The sequence below is a fragment of the Cololabis saira genome, chromosome 20 (assembly GCF_033807715.1).
Source record: "Cololabis saira isolate AMF1-May2022 chromosome 20, fColSai1.1, whole genome shotgun sequence".
NCBI lineage: Eukaryota > Metazoa > Chordata > Actinopteri > Beloniformes > Belonidae > Cololabis > Cololabis saira.
In genome coordinates, this window is record NC_084606.1 from 25763263 (window position 1) to 25784386 (window position 21124).

The 21124-nt window shown below is 39.7% G+C and overlaps 1 protein-coding gene across 1 annotated transcript in view; it reads left to right on the plus strand.

Moving 5' to 3' along the window:
• dnah2 (dynein, axonemal, heavy chain 2) overlaps nucleotides 1–21124 on the plus strand; it is a 73558-nt gene that overhangs the window by 35628 nt on the left and 16806 nt on the right. The window contains 35 exon segments of the mRNA XM_061710787.1: nucleotides 691–843; nucleotides 2109–2234; nucleotides 2875–3093; nucleotides 3524–3641; nucleotides 4274–4410; nucleotides 4783–4920; nucleotides 5049–5207; nucleotides 5342–5494; nucleotides 6326–6417; nucleotides 6932–7127; nucleotides 8136–8360; nucleotides 8554–8658; nucleotides 9429–9617; nucleotides 10197–10282; nucleotides 10360–10490; nucleotides 10624–10773; nucleotides 11198–11365; nucleotides 11520–11680; nucleotides 11794–11933; nucleotides 12635–12767; nucleotides 12878–13017; nucleotides 13324–13534; nucleotides 13654–13770; nucleotides 13864–14005; nucleotides 14185–14354; nucleotides 15192–15308; nucleotides 15497–15661; nucleotides 16101–16223; nucleotides 16416–16564; nucleotides 16752–16818; nucleotides 18066–18216; nucleotides 18349–18497; nucleotides 18633–18766; nucleotides 19362–19506; nucleotides 19814–20013. Coding sequence (XP_061566771.1) covers nucleotides 691–843; nucleotides 2109–2234; nucleotides 2875–3093; nucleotides 3524–3641; nucleotides 4274–4410; nucleotides 4783–4920; nucleotides 5049–5207; nucleotides 5342–5494; nucleotides 6326–6417; nucleotides 6932–7127; nucleotides 8136–8360; nucleotides 8554–8658; nucleotides 9429–9617; nucleotides 10197–10282; nucleotides 10360–10490; nucleotides 10624–10773; nucleotides 11198–11365; nucleotides 11520–11680; nucleotides 11794–11933; nucleotides 12635–12767; nucleotides 12878–13017; nucleotides 13324–13534; nucleotides 13654–13770; nucleotides 13864–14005; nucleotides 14185–14354; nucleotides 15192–15308; nucleotides 15497–15661; nucleotides 16101–16223; nucleotides 16416–16564; nucleotides 16752–16818; nucleotides 18066–18216; nucleotides 18349–18497; nucleotides 18633–18766; nucleotides 19362–19506; nucleotides 19814–20013 — 5159 coding nt within the window.

Below are 21124 nucleotides of genomic sequence, written 5' to 3' on the forward strand. Positions count from 1 at the left end.
CCCTTCACTTCAACTTTATCTGTCTCAGATGTCAGTAACAAGGCCGTCCCGACATAGACTTATCCATTAAATGAATTCTCTCCCTGTCTCAGTGCTATTTAAGTCTTGCACAGAGGTCTGAATAGACATTGATTTGAAGTTTATCTTGTTTAATCATGACAGCTTTAATGACGGATCTCAGTTTATTTTCTGAAAAGTGCTCAGGCAATCATAAGATTGAGTTCTTCTCCGCTGATAGAGATGCAACATCATAAAATTAATTTCATGGATTCAATCAGAAATTTTGCTTTGCAAGAGCAGTTTGTGAGCCCTTATTCTCACATACTTGATTGAGTATGGTGTGCATCCTAAGCAGCTTGTGTTGAAAGAGTTTTCCAATTTTGTCTGGCATGTAATAATCAAGCTATGAATGCCTTGGAAATTAGCTATGCGAATGTAGGGTTAATGACACAGAGATCTAGCTTCATCTAATGTCATTGCAAAAAATAATAAATAAATACAGAAATAAGTATTAAGCTGGATGTTTTTGTGAACAGATGTATAATTGTGAAGTGGCTGATTTCTGTTATAGCTTACTATAAACTTTCTTCCTTCATATCTAAAGACTTTTTTCTCTCGTTCTCTCTTCTTGGTTGTTTTTGCCGTTTCTCTCTTCTTACTTTGTCACTTACTTGGGTTTTTATCTTACAGCTCTTGGCTAAGAAGGTGTTCACGCTGTACTCCCTGGCAGTGCAGCAGCTCTCAAAACAGGACCACTACGATTTTGGTCTTCGCGCTCTCACCTCCCTGATTCGCTATGCTGGAAAAAAGCGTCGCTCTTGTCCCAGCTTCCATGATGAAGAAGTAGGTGTCTCGCTCTCTCTCTCTCGGTTTGAGATCTGAGAATTTGCCTTTCAGAACTCTTAAAGCAACAAAAATGTATGTTTTTTTGGTCTATTTCTTGGTCACTTACTCATTTTCTCTTACTTGTTTCTTTCTTCGCTCATTGCTTTCTTGCATCACTTCCTTGACCACAGTCTCCACTATGGCTCTGTAAGCTAGTGGCATCATTGTGATGTGAGAGTCCGGTAAAGTAATATTCATTTGTTTCAGGAGACTACCATCTACATACAAATGGTTCCTGCTGAGCAGGTGAACAGGTAACCCGGGTTACCGTCCTCGTGCAGTTGGCCCAGCTTCTATTCCCTGGGGCCTTTGTCCCTCCCCCATTTCATGTCTCTAAAAAGACTGTTGCAAAAATAACTAATTGTTCCAAAAAGAAAAAAGACAATCCAGTATTCTTTAAAATGAAATTGAAAAAAAAATTAAATAAAGTAATGATTCTAAGGGAACAAAAGCAAGTGTTCTCATAACGCCAGTGCCAGGCCAAGAAGGGCACCTGCTGTGAACCCAAAATCAATATGTAGATATGATGATATATGATCAGTTTGTTTACTGATAGAGAGGGGGTCATGATTACAGGGGAAACCTTAAATTCAGAACCAGGAGTGTTTGAACAACCATCAAGACAATGTGCACCTCAGTCAGTGGTGTGAAGGTTTGAAATAAACTGAAGCAATGCCCAAGCATGAGTTTGTATGTTTGTTTGTGAGTTTGTTTGTGGGGTGCACTGTGTGTGTGTGTGTGTGTGTGTGTGTGTGTGTGTGTGTGTGTGTGTGTGTGTGTGTGTGTGTGTGTGTGTGTGTGTGTGTGTGTGTGTGTGTGTGTGTGTGTGTGTGTGTGTGTGTGTGTGTGTGTGTGTGTGTGTGTGTGTGTGTGTGTGTGTGTGTGTGTGTAAAGGAAAAAACCAAGCTGCTTTGCCTACATATGAATTTTAAGCAAATCTTTAACATGAAAAAACTCCTAGTTGAATAACCAGGTGCTTTATTATGTTTTGCTAATAAATATATTTTATTTCCCCTGTTCCTCCAATGTATCTGATATCTACTCCACTCCTCTGGTGTTTGAAGATACACTGACTAGTGAAAGCTTGTGACTTGCTTGTTGGCAGAACTATTTTTACTCCTTGAGCAGGAAAGTGAACCCAAACGTTTTCTCATCTCAGTGTGGACCCCTGTTTATCTTTGATGTGAACCTGAATGTAACTGGGCCCACATCTCTGTCCTTAGGTCCTGCTAATAGCTATGAAGGATATGAACATTGCTAAGCTGACCTCTGCTGACGTACCACTGTTCAGTGCAATCATCCAGGACTTGTTCCCTGATGTGGAAACTCCCACGGTCGACTGTGAGAAGGTAAGTGTATTTAGGTCAGTGATTAAGATTGGCATACTTAGGATTGTGTTCTGTTGTGCTTCATTTCGTTCCCTGGTAGTTTTTTCCTCTGCTTTGTCTAAAAAGTACCTTGAAGACCATTCTCTGAACAAGTAAATTCACAAGAATACACCTGAGTCAAGACAAAGGTGCACTCTTTGTCTCTTAGTTTAGCTTGTTCATTGTAGTTTTCAGGGCTTCATTAGTTTGGCAGGAATGGTCCTCGGCCATTATCTCACACATTTCATTTCAATCATCTCACATGCGTATACCTCTGGCACTTTTCATGCTTCAGTCCTTCTTGTCATATGACCCAATTCATCTGGGAAATTTATTTTTTGCACATTTTAAACATAATTTATATTATTGTTATACTATTGTATTTGAACAGTCAATTTAAATATAACCCCCATCTGAAAAACTCACCTCAGGCCAATAGCCTTCAAAATGAAAACATAAAACATTGACAAGGTTTATGTTGAGATCATGCCATAAAATGAGCAAAAGGAAAACCGATTAGTACTCAACTATTTTTTATGAGTATGTCACAGTTTTCATTTATCACTAAAGGCATCAACAAACACTGACTGCCTGCCTGTATTTTATTGTTGTTTTGTTGCAGTTAAAGAAAGCTGTAGAGGTTGAGCTTCGTCTGAGCGGTTTTCAGGTGACTTCGTTTGCCATGACCAAAATCATCCAGCTTTACGAAACCAAAAACTCCAGACACTCCACCATGCTGGTCGGTAAAACGGGAAGCGCTAAGAGTGTTACCTGGAAGACTCTGCAGAATGCGCTCACTGCCCTGCACAATAAGGGCGACCTTGACTTTCAGCTGGTTCAGGTGGGTTTGAAAACAAGCCTGTTCTAGTATTTCCTATAATAAAACTGCAGTGATCAAAAAAGGATATTTTACGGACCTGGTTGGATTTTTGCATAAAGCCCCAGACACAGTAAGCCCTTTATTATTATCCACAATGATGATGATGAAGAAAATTTTGGAATAAAGGTACACATTAGAAACATTGATTTTACGAGTCAGCTATTTAACTGCTAATGGATTTACCTTCTGTAGAGGAGCTACTGTAAATAAGTAGGAACATAGAACTGTAACACTTGCAGCCACTTTCAGATTGATGAGAGCAGCATGTGAGACACAATTCATGCATTTGTCAAAGCTGCTTGTTCAAGTTAAAGTTATTATTTTAGCTCAAAATTACTTATAATGAATAGTTGATATGTACTTTACTTTTGTGAATTGTTGCGTGTGGCAGGTGTATCCTCTGAACCCGAAGTCCATGAGTCTGGGAGAGCTGTATGGAGAAAACAACCTTTCCACAAACGAGTGGACTGATGGAGTAATGTCTTCCCTCATGAGAGCAGCCTGCGCAGGTGCTGTTTTCTGTAAAAAAAAAAAAAAAAAAAAAAAGAAAAGAAAAACATTCACAGTAATAAATACACAAAATAAGGCATAAATAAACAGACCCAGTGAGGATTCTGCCTCAGCCCACACCCCATTCTCATCTGTGTTCACTTTTAGATCTGGATAGTCATATATGTTGGGATATTCACGTGAAAACAATCTTTCAAATACCTTTTTGAAACAGTTTTGCTAAACTCAAAAGATAATGTCTGGAAATGTGATAATGCAGTTTCAGGATAGGGTCTAGTCCCTTTGCAGTCAGTTACCTTGACAGTGCATCTAAAGGTTTTGTCTTTGTGTTCTTCTGTTCAGTATATCGTATGTCTGTGAGCTGATGTCAGTGTGCATTGGAAAACTCTGCAACTAAGTAGTTTGTGCCAGAATATTGTTATTCTTTTGCGTTTTTCTGTTCAGTACACAGCTAGTTTTTAATGAGGAACTATAAAAGTTGAAAGTCAGTCTTTGTGTTCTGTCCAAGTATATCCTACCATCCTACAGTATCTGTCTTCAGATCTGCATAATGAAAGTTAATTATAAACATTGCCACACTATTGTTTCTTAACATATTTTTTCTGTCAAACTTCAACTCTCCATACTTAAGATGGGAACCCAACTGAGAAGTGGATTGTGTTTGACGGTCCTGTTGACACGCTGTGGATTGAGAGTATGAACTCTGTTATGGATGATAACAAAGTCCTCACGCTCATAAACGGAGAGAGAATCTCCATGCCGGACCAGGTGAGAACAGAGAGTCTGGTGTTTCAGAAGAAATACTTTACAGAAATAATAGCTCCATGCTGTTGGAGTGTCCCACATGAACCATAAATGAAATAAAAATAAAAAATTTGAAAGTATATAATGCTTTGGAATGTAATCATCAAATCAAGACCCAGTTAAGATTATTGCATAAAACTAGAATGAACTTTTAATGGACTTTGACTTGTTTATTGACAGTCTGGTGTACATAAACAATGAAAGATATTGACAGTTAACCGTAGTACTACCATACACAATCTGCTTGCTAAACTAACAAGCTGAATTTTTTGATTCTTCTCACAGTTCCTATGAGGTTTCAATGCAAATATATATATATACATATGTATTTTCTAGGTTTCCCTTTTGTTTGAAGTGGAAAACCTGGCAGTGGCTTCTCCAGCTACCGTGTCCCGCTGTGGAATGGTCTACAACGATTACATTGACCTTGGGTGGAAGCCCTTTGTTCAGTCCTGGCTGGACAAGCGACATAAAGTACAATGCAGTTCCTCATAAGAAGTCATAAACTTCTTTAAAGAGCATATTTATCAGATAAAGATAAGAAAAGCTTATTATGTGGCACTACCCTATCTTCATCATTTGTATTCTGTGACTCTCTGCAGGCTGAAGTGGATCATTTAAAGCATTTGTTTGAGAAGTATGTAGATAGCACATTGACATTTAAGAAGGCCAACTGCAGGGAGCTGATCCCCATCACTGAACTCAATGGGGTCATCTCTCTCTGCCGCCTCTACGACTCCCTGGCTACACCCAGCAGCGGGGTATGAGAACTATTACACACTGTATTTCTACTCAGTTTACTTATGACGGAAATAAGTGTTGAAATCTTCCACACAACTTATCACACAGTAAGCATTTCTGTTTGTAATTTTTTTTGTAACTTTTATTTCTTTAGGTGAATACCACAGACAGAGAAAACTTGGGTAAGATGGTAGAACGGTGGTTTGTCTTCAGCCTTATCTGGTCCATTTGTGCCTCTGTTGATGAAGAGGGACGCAGGAAGATGGACAATTTCCTAAGAGAGATGGAGGGCACCTTTCCTGCCAAGGTCATCCATGGAGCAGTGTTTCCTTACACATGTGTGACAGACATGTAGAGACAGCAAGATATTTATCTCTGAGTGTCTTTGCTAGCTACAAACCAGTCTGATGATAATGTCATTACAAAAATCCAGAGAAATTGAATTTGATTGTAACTTAAGTTCTTTAAATTATGGGTAGCTGACATGCATTTATTTGACTTGTGAGAAGATTATGTCAGTGCCATGTCTGAACAGGCTTGATTCCGCGCAGCATTATTGTTATTTTAAGTCAGGTTACACGTGTATATTAACATGATCTGCACTTGTTTAGTTCCCTTCCGTTTTAGCTGTTTTTTACAAATCGTTGGCATATCTGATAATATTTAATAAATAGGAACACATTTTAGCCTGAGGCTCAAAAAAGCCAACTGTGCAAGTTGTGGATGACCCACTTACCTATCAAAAAAAAAACAACTGAATACAAGCAATGTATGACATCTTTATTGGTCAGAAAGAAAAATAAGGAGAAATAAGCTGCCCGTACTAAAAATGAAAATGGTTTCATGACATGAATACTTTGAAATTTTTATCTTTTAGAATGACTTTTTTCTTCCAAATTGCTGCTATAGGTACCACAATTGCTGTTTATTCAACAAACATTGAACAAAGGATTGAACTCTAATAATGTCATGAGACGATGGATTTTTAAAAACCTGCAAGCCTTGATGGATATACAGTGTATATATATAACCATTTTAAGTGCTATGCAGGATTAATAGAAAATATTAGCCCTCCGTTAAATGCATTCTTCGTTGCAGGGACCTACATTCATTTAACTTTTTATCTTAACACTTTCAGGACAGTGTATATGAGTACTATGTGGACACAAAGAATAAAACCTGGGTTTCTTTTGAAGAAAAGCTCCCTAAAGGCTGGCGATACAGTGCAACGTAAGTGCCCATTTGGTATTCTGTCCGCTTTTATAGGCAGATGCTTTGTAGATGTACAGTGTGTGGGTCTACTTTCTATTTTTCACTTGCCAATTTATTTGCTTCACTTTAGTTTTGCAACTGAATGTGTGATACAGAGGTAGTTTAAAAGCTCCATGGTGGCTGGGCTCCAGAGGTGGAGAGGAGAATCGGATTGACAGTTGAACCTCAGATTCAGGAGAAATAATATGGCTTCTCCCTGACGCTGGAACACTGGACTGACTCTACAAGTCTGTTAATGACACAGTCACTTGTATCACAATGTTTTGAAGCAGGATTATCTCTCAGCTGACTCCCCAGGAGGAGCTAGAGGAGGTGGCTGGGTGCAGGGAGGTCTGAGTCTCTGCCTGGGTTGCTGCTCCCACAACCTGAACTTAGATTGGCAGAAGTTAATGGATGGATGGCTGTGTGGTGCCAGAAAAAAGTTGATGTAATTGATTGTTATCTACAATACATTTATATTTCTCTCCTACAGTGCTCCTTTCTACAAGATAATAGTTCCTACAGTGGACACAGTTCGCTATAAGTTGCTAGTCAAGGCTCTGGTCTTGAATCAGTATCCAGTGTTACTCACTGGGCCAGTGGGCACTGGAAAAACCTCAGTGGCCCAGAGTGTCCTGCAGGACCTGGATGGCAACTGGAATGGGCTTACCATCAACATGTCTTCACAGGTTTGTGCCGTCCATGGTCTCAGTGTACTTAATTTCTTTGTTCTTGCTCTTCTGTACTTAGAAAACAATCTTTATCGGTGGTTTATCATCCTATGTAGTGTGTTACAGTTCTGAAAATCTTTTTTTTTTTTTGTAACAGCCGTGATGTAAATGGTTTTAATAGGTCCTATTAAATAAAAATCCAACACATGTGAGTGTTTGCAGCCTATGCAAAGGCTGCAGTAGTATATGTAAAGGCTGCTTCTGCAGGGCACACATCTCACCTATATACTTTAATGCTGAACTACCCTTGCTCACAGCAAGAGATGTTTTCCGTGAACTCACTTAAAAATGACTAATTGCTGGTATTGGGCCTACTTATGCTCATTTCTGCATGAATATGAGGGTGTCTGCTTCCATCCAACCATATAGTTATTAATAGGCTCTATCTCAGCTTCAGCACAATTTGAGTAAAAGTCATACACTGCTCCAAGGCCCAACTGTTCAGCATATTATTGCTAGACAGCTCTAATGAATAGCTACAAGAGAGCCAGAGATGATGGAGGTACTCATCACCACCACACACCTTTACAGCCATCACCATTATTACCACAGAGCCCTACACCCTACCCTCCTCTTCCACATCCATCACTGTTACCACCATGTTTCCACAGACAGCTAGTCTGCACAGGCGCCAGTCTAACCTGACACTACTTTCCTTTCATTTTTAGTTATATAAAATCCACAAACTATAGACGCTAATTTGAAAATACTTCCTGACTTTGGAGTTATTTTTTAGATGACTTAATATTTTAAGTTTTATTACTGGAAATGTAGTTCTGCCTATTTACTCTGCTATTGTTGGTTTAATTATCAGATTTGCTGCAGATTGTGACAAAAATAATGATTTATTAATTACAAATGTTATTCCACTTTTTTTCAAGACCTTACTAATGGTTACTAAGTGTGCATGCCATTTCATTTTTCTTTTTTTACCCTGTATCTTTTAATGTTTCATGTACTGTTCAGACCAGCTCTCATAACATCCAGGCCATCATAGAGAGTCGGACAGAAAAGAGAGCGAAAGGTGTGTTTGTGCCAGTGGGTGGGAAACAGCTGCTGTGCTTTCTGGATGACCTCAACATGCCATCTCCTGATCTATTTGGCTCTCAGCCACCATTGGAGCTACTCCGCCTCTGGATTGACTATGGCTTCTGGTATGACTGCCAGAAACAGACCCCAAACTTTCTCAAGGTGAGAAATACAATCTTGATTCATACAGGAGTGAGGTGTGTTTTTGAATACCTGTGCAATTCAATAATGGCTGTAGTTATCTTCCCATACAGAATCACCTAACCAAGTGAATATATCAGGTGTTTTTGATGTTTTAGATGTGTGTTACTACTAGATGATCAAATGTTTGTTTTCTTTTGTGGGATTGTATCAGAACATGTTTTTACTGGCATCCATGGGGCCTCCTGGTGGAGGAAGGAATCAGATCTCTGCCCGCTTGCAGAGTCGATTCAACGTCATCAATATGACATTCCCGGATGTAAGTCCTGCGTATATTATCTCTCCTCTCCTCTAGTCAATAAGAAATGGAAAAACTTCAAATATATGAATGGCCTTGTTTACCGAAAAAAGATTGACAACTATTGTTGTGACTGTTTTTATCTTACATTTGTCGATGTCTCATTCTTTCTTTTGCTACCCAACTGCTTCGGAGCATTACAGCAACATTACTTGTAGTCCATATTCAACTTGTATTATTATTTTCTGTTTACTTTCTCATCTCGCCATTGAAGAATTGCTCTGATTATGATTACAGCTATGGAGCTGCTAAATTGCACTCTTCAGGTTTCCAAAACACATATAACAATTGAATGAGAATATTGCCATTGTGTTCCCCTGACTTATTCTTGTTTTGTTATATTTGGCATGTATATATTTTCTTTGTTTTGTATTCATTGCTCATTGCCTCTCCTGAGTAATGTCTTTTTTGAGTTCTTTTCAATTTCCTCTATGACTCTTTCACGCTCCTGTTTTTTGTGACTCTATTGCCACTAAAGAACAAAAGAAAATTGCTGTGGAAAGCAGCTGCAGCCAGACTGTGCTCAAGATGTAAACACTTGACTTCTGAGTTGCCTTTCCACCTGTATGATAGAAGTGGACAACATGAAACACAAGTGCTACTCTTAAAAACAATCTATTCTGTTTTTCTTTCTCTGGCCCGCTGCAGAAATCATTCTGTGGAATTGACATGGCCGTATAGGGTCCATGTGATATTTCAAACTCAATTAGTTCAATTGTCTCTGAATGCAGGAGTCCCAGATCAAGTGCATCTACAGTACCATGATAAATCAGAAGCTGCAGGGGTTTAAGGAGGATGTGAAGTCCATCGGTGACATTCTGACTCAGGCCACTTTAAAACTGTATTATGCTGTCACAGCCTCTTTTCTTCCAACTCCAGCCAAGATACACTACCTATTCAACCTCAGAGACATCTCCAAGGTACAGAAAAACATAGAGCAAACAGATGAACTTTAATAACTCACTAACTCGGTCTAGCTATGGCAATTCTGGATAATCTACCGTATTTTCTGGACTATAAGCCGCACCTGCATATAAGCCGCACCCGCTCTATTTAAAAAAAAAAAAAAAGATATGCAAGCCGCAGATATTTATGTTGTTAGATTAGATATTTACTACATGTACAGAAGGATTTTGAACTGTAAATGATGTACATGTTTGTACCTAAATAGATCCTTTCCTAACAGTGTTTTTTAACACGGCAGCAACTTTGCTGATTAAAACGGGACAGAACCAAGATAAAATAACCGGTATTTATTTATTTGTTTGAAATCTGCTTCTACCTACTTCTATCTGCTAAAGAAGAAGTAGCGTATTCTTCTTTGCATTTATTTTGTCTTAGTTTTGATCCTAAATCCACAGAATAGCCGCACCTTTTGTATAAGCCGCATGGTTCAAAACCTAGGAAAAAAGTAGCGGCTTATAGTCCAGAAAATACGGTATATGCAGTAAAGTATAAATGACAAAACCCAGATATGTTACTTATACTGTGGTTTACAGGTGTTTCAGGGTCTGCTAAGAGCTCACCCAGACTTCCATGATACCAAAAACAACCTCACAAGATTGTGGATCCATGAATGCTTCAGGTAACCAAAGTTAGTTGTTGTGTATTTTGTCATTTCTTGTCTTATATCCTGGCAATCTAATGTTTTGTCGATTTTAGGGTTTTCTCAGATCGACTTGTAGACCACAGTGACATGACTGCTTTTGTGGCTTTGATGGACGAAAAACTGGCCTCGGTGTTCAACCTCAGTTTTCACAACATTTGTCCAAACAAGACATCTCCCATATTTGGTAACTGCCCTACTGCAGTCACACCTACACGAACACAACCATCTATGTATCACAACGACGTATGTGATGTGCTCTCATGGATATATAGATTTATCTGTCACCAATTTGGAGTATATTTCTTTGTGTGTGACAGGTGATTTCCTGAGTACAGTCCCATGCTATGAGGACATACAGGACATGAAGGTTCTCAAGACATTCATGGAAACGCAGCTGGAGGATTACAACCTCTCTCCTGGAGTAGTTCCCATGAGTCTTGTGCTCTTTCAAGATGCCATTGAACACAGTAAATCTGAGAACAGAACCCACACAGCCACACATGCACTCATTCTCGTACAGATGAATCCAAAATTATCTGCATTTACGGAAAAGTTTGATTTGTAATCAATCTTAAGGAGCAGTACATGTGTTTAATACCTAAAACATTTCCTGGGACTAAAATGGATCTCATCAAGCGCTTTTCTGTTAGAAATCTTCATTATGAAATTCTATTGATTTGGGGTGGTTTTTTGTGTTTTTTACATGTCTGCAAGGATTTTCAGACACATCAAAGCTCTACTGTGTCTCAAACAAAATTATACTATTCTGTTTAACTGACTGGATGACAATACATTTGGGTATTAGTCCATGTACAGGCCACATACATCATACTTTTAATAATAATTTAAATAGGGATTTTAGGTAATCATGTTCCTCTTTTCTCTCTACAGTAACTCGTATTGTGCGTGTTATTAGTCAGCTCAGAGGGAACATGCTGGTGATTGGAATTGGGGGCTCTGGCCGACAGAGCCTGTCTAAGATAGCCGCCTTTATCTGTGAGTACCAGGTATTCCAGGTGGAAGTCAGTAAGCAGTACCACAAACAGGAATTCAGAGAAGGTGAGTTCACCCAGGTACTCACTGCATTCCTAGTTAGTAGAGGGAGTGAAAGCAAGACTTGCTGCCATTGAAATCACTTCCGTTTGAAAAATAAAACTAAGAAAGTCACAGCTTCCTTCGGCTATAGTTACAATTTGTCCATCTTCCCTTTCAGACATTAAGAAGCTGTACCGTTTGACTGGTGTAGACAACAAGCCCACAGTCTTCCTGTTCAATGACACCCAGATTGTCGATGAATCCTTCCTCGAAGACATCAATAACATCCTAAGCTCTGGAGAGGTGCCCAACCTCTACAAGCAGGATGAGTTTGTTGAGGTTATTGTTCCCTTCAAATCTTCTTGGCCTGAGAGTAATTATAAGCCACAAGGCAATGCCTGGCAGTGAGCTGGAATATGCTGGATGTTTCATTGTAATCTGTCTGTGTATAGGTATGCAACGCCCTGTCGGCATCTGCCAGGAAAGACAATGTTGTGGAGACTCCTGACTCACTTTTCAGCTACCTGATCGAGCGAGTCCGAAACAACCTGCACATTGTACTCTGTATGAGCCCAGTGGGAGAACCTTTCAGGTAGACTCAAAGTATGACTGTAAAGAACTGCACTCTGATTCACCAGGGCTGAAGGGGTGACTGAAAACGCTTGTTGCTGCTCTTTTGTTCCATGTGAGGTGACACGCATCCACGTGTATGACACAATGTCAAGTTCAAATATACTGGTCGTCTTGAAAAGTTTGACTAAATCACTGTACAATGTTGCCTCAGAGTTACAGTGGGAACATGATGAGAGATGTGAGTCATCATGAGCAAAGAACCTCTTATTGCCGCATGACTCTGCAGAAAGGACCGGAGACTTGCTGTAATTCCATAACATTTTTTTCATAACAAAACACTTGTCCCCACTCAAGTATTGTGGAGCACCAGGTGACAGTCACACATGCGGCTGCTAATTGGACCAGTATGCCCGGCACATCCACATTGCCAGAGCTAATTAGGATTCTCTGTGTGACCTACTGTGCTACACAGCATATTATGCTGTGATTTACTGTAGGAGGTTCATTCGCATTGGCTTCCGTGGCATACTGGCTGAAGCTTGCCAATATTTCTGCCACATCTCTATTACGGTACCAAAACACAGTAGGCATGACTGACTTTGATGTGAATGGAGGGTATATAATCTCTTCAGTCATTTTCTCAACTAAATGTCCATTCACTCCCTTACAGATCCTTTGTTTAAATCTGAATACAATCTGTAAATGATTGTCTGCCAACAGGAAGCGCATCCTGCAATATCCAGCGATAGTCAACTGTACAACAATTGACTGGTTCTGTGAATGGCCCCACGATGCCCTTATGGAGGTAGCTGAGAGGTACTTGGATGGACTGGAGCTGGGCTCATTAAAAGGGGTGAGAAACACACACACACACACACACAGATGCATTTTACATGTTGACATTTCATGAACTGTTAAATCTGTAAAGTCAGTATTGTGTGTCATCATTTTCACATACTGCAGATCCAAACAAAGGTTGCCAGTATGTTTGTGACCACACACCTCTCAGTGGTACAAGTCTCCCAAACGATGAAACTGGAGCTGAGAAGAAATAATTACGTAACACCCACCAACTACCTGGAGCTGGTATCTGGCTACAAGAAGTAAGCGTCTTCATGCTCTCCTCTTCACTTAGTCTAATTGGGGTGTTATTTCTTTCCACACACCACCTTCAAATCCCTTACAAGTGATTTTAATGTAACTTAGACGACTAAAGAATAAACCAAGATAAGCCTACATACATATACATTGTGAAACAAGAATGTTATAACAACCTGCTGCGTTAACCCCCATCTATTTGACTTTTTGATTCTCCTCTGTGAATGACTTTGTGTCTGTTACATTGACTAAATGTCTTTCTGCTTTGTTTTTTCTGCTTTGCAATTATCTTCATGTTTGTGTTCGCCCAGGCTGTTGGCAGAGAAACGCACTGAGTTGGGGGAGCAGGTGAACAAGCTGCGTAATGGCCTTTTTAAAATCAGCGACACTCGGGAGAAAGTGGAGGCCATGTCAGTTGAACTCGAGAAGGCGAAGAAGCAGGTCGCTGAATATCAGAAAGAATGTGACAAATATTTGACCACCATCCTAAAGGAACAGGAAGAGGGTGCCGAACAGCAGGAGGCAAGCGTTGATAACTTAATTTGATTAAAGAATGTGTTGTTTGGACATCTCTGATTGTAGTTGACTAACAGGAGGGAGGACTATAACATTCAGTGTCATATTTGTCTGTGTGTGTTCAGATGGTGAGTGCTCGTAGAGAAAAAATTGCAGCTGAAGAGATAGAGTGTATAACCATGGCTGAGAATGCACAGAGTGAGCTGGATAAGGCCCTTCCTGCCCTGGATTTAGCCTTAAAGGTAAATCTTCGTCCCGCTGAGGGTTCTAACCCACATTTGTAACTTTTATTTTTCGTTTACAGCATTCAAATTGTATCCCCTCCTTTCTCTCAGGCTCTGGAGTCTCTGAATAAAAAGGACATGACAGAGATCAAGTCGTACGGTCATCCTCCAGTACTGGTGGAGACAGTGATGCAGGCCGTCATGACTTTACTGGGAAAAGACCCGAACTGGGCAGAGGCCAAGAGACAGCTGGGTGAGACAGAATTGAACTGTGAATGATGAGCTCTGCAAAGGACCACAACAACTCTGGGGCGGCAGAATTACACATTTATGCTTAAACATACATACACATGCACGTATCTTCACTCATGCAGCAGTGGCACCAACATTGAGTTCCTGAGTATTTGATTTAGATTTATTTTGTTCACACAGGTGATTCCAACTTCATCAAAACATTGATCAACTTTGACAGGGATAACATCCCTGCTCATGTTTTGAAGAAGATCGGCAACTACTGCAAGCACGGAAGCTTCCTTCCAGATATCATCGGGAAAGTATCCCTTGCTGCCAAGTCCCTCTGCATGTGGGTCAGGGCCATTGAGGTATGTGATTCACACACACACTACCCTACATGAGTGGTAACCACAACCTCAAGCATACAGTAGTTTGTCATCAATAGAGAGTATACATTGACGTCACTTTCCCACTGGACCACGCCCCCTTACTCGCAGTGGCAAAACATCAGCAAAAATGGCTGCAACTAGTGGAGAAGACGGGATAACAGCTGATTATCGGCTTAAATTAAAGGCAGTTGAACATGACAGTGACCCGTACAGTTACCCGAAGAACCAGTGGTCCATGGACATTAATATTTGGCCACAAAGCCAGTTTCCTGATATTTATATGTACTTAATTTCTACGCCGGGGAAATACACGAAGCAAAGCTTGAAGGCGTACAAAAGTTTTGACGCTTGGTCCGACTTCAAGGCAGGATTTGTTGGCGCAATTAAAGTGATGAGGACCCCGAACTTTATGATTTGACCGTTTAAAGTTAGCTACCCAAAAATCCAACATTACATGACACAAAATGGGAACCGCAAATCCACATTTCGGTGCCTGGAATCCAGTTGTTTCTGCGAATTGCGGCCATCCATTTGTCTCTCTTAAGCTTATTTTTCGGCAGTCTGTAAAACGATAACTCGATTTCTTTCTAAATCTATGAGTACAGTCGATGGCACAACAGCTCTTTCCCATTTGAGATGTTTTCCAGTTGCTCAAACTGAAAGTTTATGCTACCACTCAGTCTTTCTGCAACTCAGTGGGCGAAACCCGCTGTGAAGTCGCATCTGTGACGTCATGCGCATTCCCTCTATTATTGAGTTTTTTGTTATCTAATGCATAACTTTATCCACGGATGTATGTGTGTTCTACCTCTTCAGGTTTACGGCCGTGTCTTCAGGGAGGTAGAGCCAAAGAGAGCCCAATTGAACGCTGCTACATCCCAGCTAGCAGAGAAACAGGCTGCACTGGCTGATGCCGAGTCCAAACTACGAGAGGTGTGAGGCTCAGGGCTTACAGCAAACTTCTTGATAGATGTTTACACACTGACTTATGTTGTTTTGTTTCCACATCCCTACACTACACCTGTAGCACTATAGTTAGGTTACTTGGACGTACAGTACTACTAGTATGATCCATGTAATATGATGTAAGTTCTGTGTGTGTCACGTTGATGTGTTTACAGGTGGCAGAGAGGCTTGATGAGCTGAAAAAGCAGCATCGTGAGAAGCTGGTCACGAAGGAAAGCTTAAAAAAGAAATCAGAGGAGATGGAGATAAAACTGGACCGAGCCGGCAAACTGGTGACAGGACTTGCTGGAGAGAGGGTCCGCTGGGAGGAGAGGGTTGTTGTAAGCCAGACGTGTGCAGACATACACAAGTCATACTCACACACAAACTACTGCATCAAAAACTAGCCAACAGTACCTGGTCTAATGTTTCATATCTTGTCAGGTAATCATCAGGGAACTTTTACTGAGTACATTAGAGCAGCACTAGAAGCCATCATTAAAAACAAATTTGTAAACGTTGAAGTGTCACCTTTATTTGCGGTAGTCCTCAAAGCTTAACCAAAACACAGAGGAATTAATAACCTTCTAACTCCTCATCAGCTGGCTTTTCTATCTGAGCTGAAGCACAGAACAGAAGATTAATAGATAACATTTCTGTTAAAAACTGGGCCTTGTGCGTCTAACAGTTTGTTTGCAACATTGAACAAAACAAACGGGTCACACTCTTGACAGTCTATCACACATGCGTACTCATGTAATCTGGATTTGTGTGGCTCAGGGTCTTGAGGAGAACAGTGGATACCTTGCGGGAGACTGTTTGCTGGCAGCTTCTTTCCTGTCCTACATGGGACCCTTCCTTTCCAGTTACAGAGACAAGCTGCTTTCCATCTGGATGAAAGAGGTCTGACACACATACACACCATTTAATCCAATATAGCTTCGTGTTCATTTGAAAAACAAAAGATTTATCCTATTTTTGTGTTTTCTAGGATGTCATTTCAAAATAAATGGTGTCCTCTCTTGATGATAAACAGAAATGTTTTGATTACATCTCAAAAAGAACCTTGCTTGCTTTCCTTTTGCCCTTCCTCAGGTTCAGAACTTACAAATCCCCTGCTCTCCAGGCTTCAGTTTTGCTGCTTTTTTGTCCAAACCCACTGCAGTGAGAGACTGGAATAATAAAGGCCTGCCATCTGATGCTTTCTCAACTGAAAATGGAGTTATCATCACCCGTGGAAACCGGTCAGGACATCTAAGCATGTTTCGTTATTTCAAATTTTACAAATAAAAATTGGCTGTAGTCCAAAATGCTTTTCACATTTAAAGTTTTTTTTTTTTTACTGGCTTTGTATTTCACTGTAGTTTTTGCCAAAACCATGCTGCACTGCTATAAGTACAAGCTGACTTGATTCTCTCTCTTCTTCTCAAGATGGCCATTGATTGTGGACCCTCAAGGCCAAGCTCTGAAGTGGATCCGAAATATGGAGACAGAGAGGGTAACAGCTACACAGCAGTGATGTCTCCTTTCCGTGCTTCTTTTCTCTCACACCAAATAGTCAAGGCAGAAAACTGCCCTGAGTCTGGCTCTGATGATGACTGTTTTTTTTTTTCTTCTGCTCAGTTGCCCATTTGGCAAGTGTTTGCACTTGGGAAATAACTGGACCCTCTCTGTGATAATCTAAGCTCTTGACTTTCCTTTTTAATACCTTGAGAAATCATATCTTAAAGATCATATCTATAATATCTTAAATCAGATACGGTTCTGCTTATAAGTCTTGTAAATCGCATTACTAGGCAAGGCAAGGCAAGGCAAGTTTATTTGTAGAGCACAATTCAACACAAGGTAATTCAAAGTGCTTTACATCAACATTAAAAGTGGCAAGACACATTTAAAACATAAATAACAAATAAAATGATAAGAAAAGAGGTAAAATAATAGAAAGCACAAGTTGTTAAAAGTAAGGGCAGTAGAGTACAGCAGGTACACATCTCATTCTAACAATGGCAAGAATTACGTTTCTATACGGTCAAAACGTACAAAGACCGAGTCAAATACATTATTACAAAAGAAATCTGTAACAATTTGAAGGGTGAATTAAACCAATTTGACAATTCTATGCCACAATGCCTGTTTCCAGGTCTTATTTCACACAACTGAGGGGAATTACGTTTCAAAATTCGGTCAAAATGTACAAAGACCGGGTCAAATACAGTATTAGAAAGTAATCTGTGCCGATTCATAATTACTAGTCAGTTTGATCTCTGATTTGACAATTTACCAAAGTTTTCCCTGATTTGGATATTGAATATTGAATTTTTAATTGCCATAGAAACATGGACATATTTCCTTTTCTGTGATTTCTGCATCAGCGACCCAAGATGCTTCAAACCTTCTTTGATCTGACCTTTCACCATCGTTAGTGTATCACATCACCCATCAAATCTAAAAATGTAGTTCATCAGAACAGACTCCAGGACTAAATTGCTTCTGACAACCCAAAAATAAATGCTGAGCTAGTGAGCGCTGGCTCCCAGTGCTTTTCACAAAATAAATGAAATGAACTTTGGGTGGCATTTACATTTGAAACTCTGATCTGAAGTTTTAGTAATTAAAACTTTAGGTTTGGGAAAGTATTCGAGGTTGTCTTTGATTATATAAGAGTATTTATGTGATTATGTCTGACAGAGCTGAATTTTTTTATTTATTTATTGTTTTATTCTCTCATTCTCACCACATGTCCAGGGTCTGAAAGTAATAGAATTTCAAATGCCAGATTATCTGCGGGTGCTGGAAAATGCCATCCAGTTTGGGAATCCTGTTTTGCTGCAGAATGTCCAGGAGGAATTAGATCCTTCTCTCAACCCTGTTCTCAATAAGTCCCTGACACGGACAGGTCCGTTACACATGCGTGCACATGAGCAAGTGAACAAATTAAAACTCAAGCTTGTTATGTTTTCTTGAGTAAATATGAGACTTTGTCTAGGTAAACTGAGTGTATGCATCTGTGTGTATTTACTCCACCTAGGCGGGAGGTTGATGTTGAAGCTGGGTGATAAGGAGGTGGAATACAATCCAGAGTTTCGGTTATACATCACCACCAAACTGTCCAACCCCCACTACACGCCAGAGATATTCTCAAAGAGCGCCGTGGTCAACTTTGCTGTGAAGGAGCAGGTGTGTATGTGTTTCTGTATCTTTTGGATTTTTTCTGTGATAGTTTCCTTACCCATGGCTCATTTGCATACAGATTACAATGTGCTTTTCATACTTTGTGAGATGTCAGCTATCTGTGGGCTTTATTGTGTGCAGGGTCTGGAACGCCAGCTACTGGGAATTGTGGTACGCAAGGAGCGTCCAGAGCTGGAACAACAGAAGGACTCTTTGGTGATCAGTATTGCTGCTGGCAAGAAAAGTCTGCAGGACCTGGAGGATGAGATCCTCAGGTGGTCCAGCCAACAGACACTTTTTTACTTTTAATCACTGTTTTCTTTAGATGGTAAACAAAATTCAGATTAAATTAACAATTATTTATCAGTCCCCAAGTGTGGTCACAGCAGGTACCTTCCATACATTTCTGCAATGAAATAATGACTTTACTGCACATAAACAGGAACAAGACAACTGTTTTCCACTCAGAAAAAGGTAGCAGTTGTGGTTTGTGAACAAGGGACATCACATATTCGGTTCACACTCTTCACTGCAGTCTGCCATTTTGTCTTCAAAGCAAATGACATTCGTTTATAAGGAAGTCCTAAAGGAGATTTTTTTTTCTTATACGTCCACAGACCTTAGGCGTCTCTGCTTAAGGTCTCAACGTTTGCTTACTATTGCAAAGATTAGTATTTTAGCCTCTGAATGCAGATTATTCCACATGCTCAAAACAAGTTTTACTTATTCTTTTTATGAAACAAAACACATCCTTCAATGTTAATTTGGTATGGTTGCAGTGTATGGATGGATTTATCTAAGCAGAGTTTTTTTTTTTTTGTTATCTTTTATTTTTGCCTTTAATGTTTTATGTGTTTTTGGCTCTACCAGATTGCTAAATGAGGCGACTGGCTCATTGCTGGATGACGTGCAGCTGGTAAACACACTGCAGACTTCAAAAATGACAGCCACCGAAGTTTCACAGCAGCTGGAAAGCAGTGAGCAGACCGAGCTCGAGATCGACTCTGCCAGAGAGGTCAGGATTAATCTGTTTCACCCTGGTTATCCTTGTACTAGTGTTAGGTCATGTTTAAAAAGGAATCTGCCATATTGAAATGGTCGAGCTAAGTACAGCTAGGGGAGTGTCTCCCTTGTACCAAGTATGATTAAAATTGAAGCATTGTTTTGCTTGTATTCTGTTGCATCAGTTTTTGGTGAAGTTGCACATCAGTCATCACAGGTTCAGCAACATCAGAGTTGACTAAAATATTGTTTTTCATCCACTAATACAGAGTCTTGCTAAAGCAGAGATAATCTAAACTCATTCTATTCCATATTGACAGGCGTACCGTCGGTGTGCCCAGAGAGCCTCTATTCTCTTCTTTATTCTAAACGACATGAGCTGCATTGACCCCATGTACCAGTTCTCTCTGAATGCCTACCTAAACCTGTTCAACCTCAGCATAGAAAAGAGCAATCACAGCTCCGACCTGGAGGAGAGAATCTCCAACCTTAACAGCTACCACACGTATGCTGTATACAGGTCAGAAAAGATGCATCACAAGAGAAGGTTTTTGAAGTTTGCATGCAGTAATTGTTTTTGTAAGACTATGGGTCATTTTAACAATGTAAAAGTGAATATGTCAAATTAAGACGAAAAATAAATTGAAATTCATTTTCATGTCATTGAAATTCCAATTAAGGACTTAATATTTTTGTCAGTAAAAGATATGTCATGTAAAGGGCTGTTTCCCGGGTTTTGGTGGCCCCTCTTGTAAAATCCAGTAAGTTGGGGGACTTCAGTCTCTTTAAGATGATCAGTAGCAACGTATTAATCCGTCACACTTTAAGAAAACAACAGGCTAATCTTGTCAAACCAGAGTTCAAATTTAAGTTGAGCTAGCAAAATGAACTGAGCTAGTTCGTATAAAGTTTACTGGGTTTAGCTCAGCAACAGCGAGCATGACTTATTAGGCTTATTTATTTGCATATTGTTGAAAGGGTTAAAACTCCATGGGAAAAAAAAGTACATTTTAACTTTTTAATATTTCAAATTTGTTGAAGAAAACTCTTCTGAATTTAAACTGGTTTTATAAAATTTTTAAATCTGCAACAAAAATGTATGTCTGATTTAATGAACTTGCAAATTTGAACAGACATAATGATCCAAGTGTATGACGTCAGATTCACAGAATTTCTGACTTCATACACTTGCAAACTAAAAAAATATAATAATTTTCTAAATTTAAAAAATAAATAAATAAAAATGACTACAAACTTAAACGTACACATTTTGTGTTCAGACTACAACACAAACACAGTTTATCTGATGCACAGTTTAGGTGCTGCATGCTGTCGTATTTTGATGTTTGTATTTAGATGGCAGCAAAAAGGACAGTCGATATTATTCTTACACAAATACTGTTTTTAGATTGACCTTGTGGCGTGGAAGCCCCCTTGTGGCTATGGGGGGCCTTTGCATCTGCGCTGTCTGCAGAGTACATAAATATTTTCTGTCTTAAAGGGGACCTATTATGAAAAACAAGTTTTTTCTTGTTTTAACATATATAAAGTGGTCTCCCCTCACCCTGCCAGCACAGGGGAGACAAAATACCATGAAATTCTGCAGGGTCTCTGACCCCCGCCTTACAGAG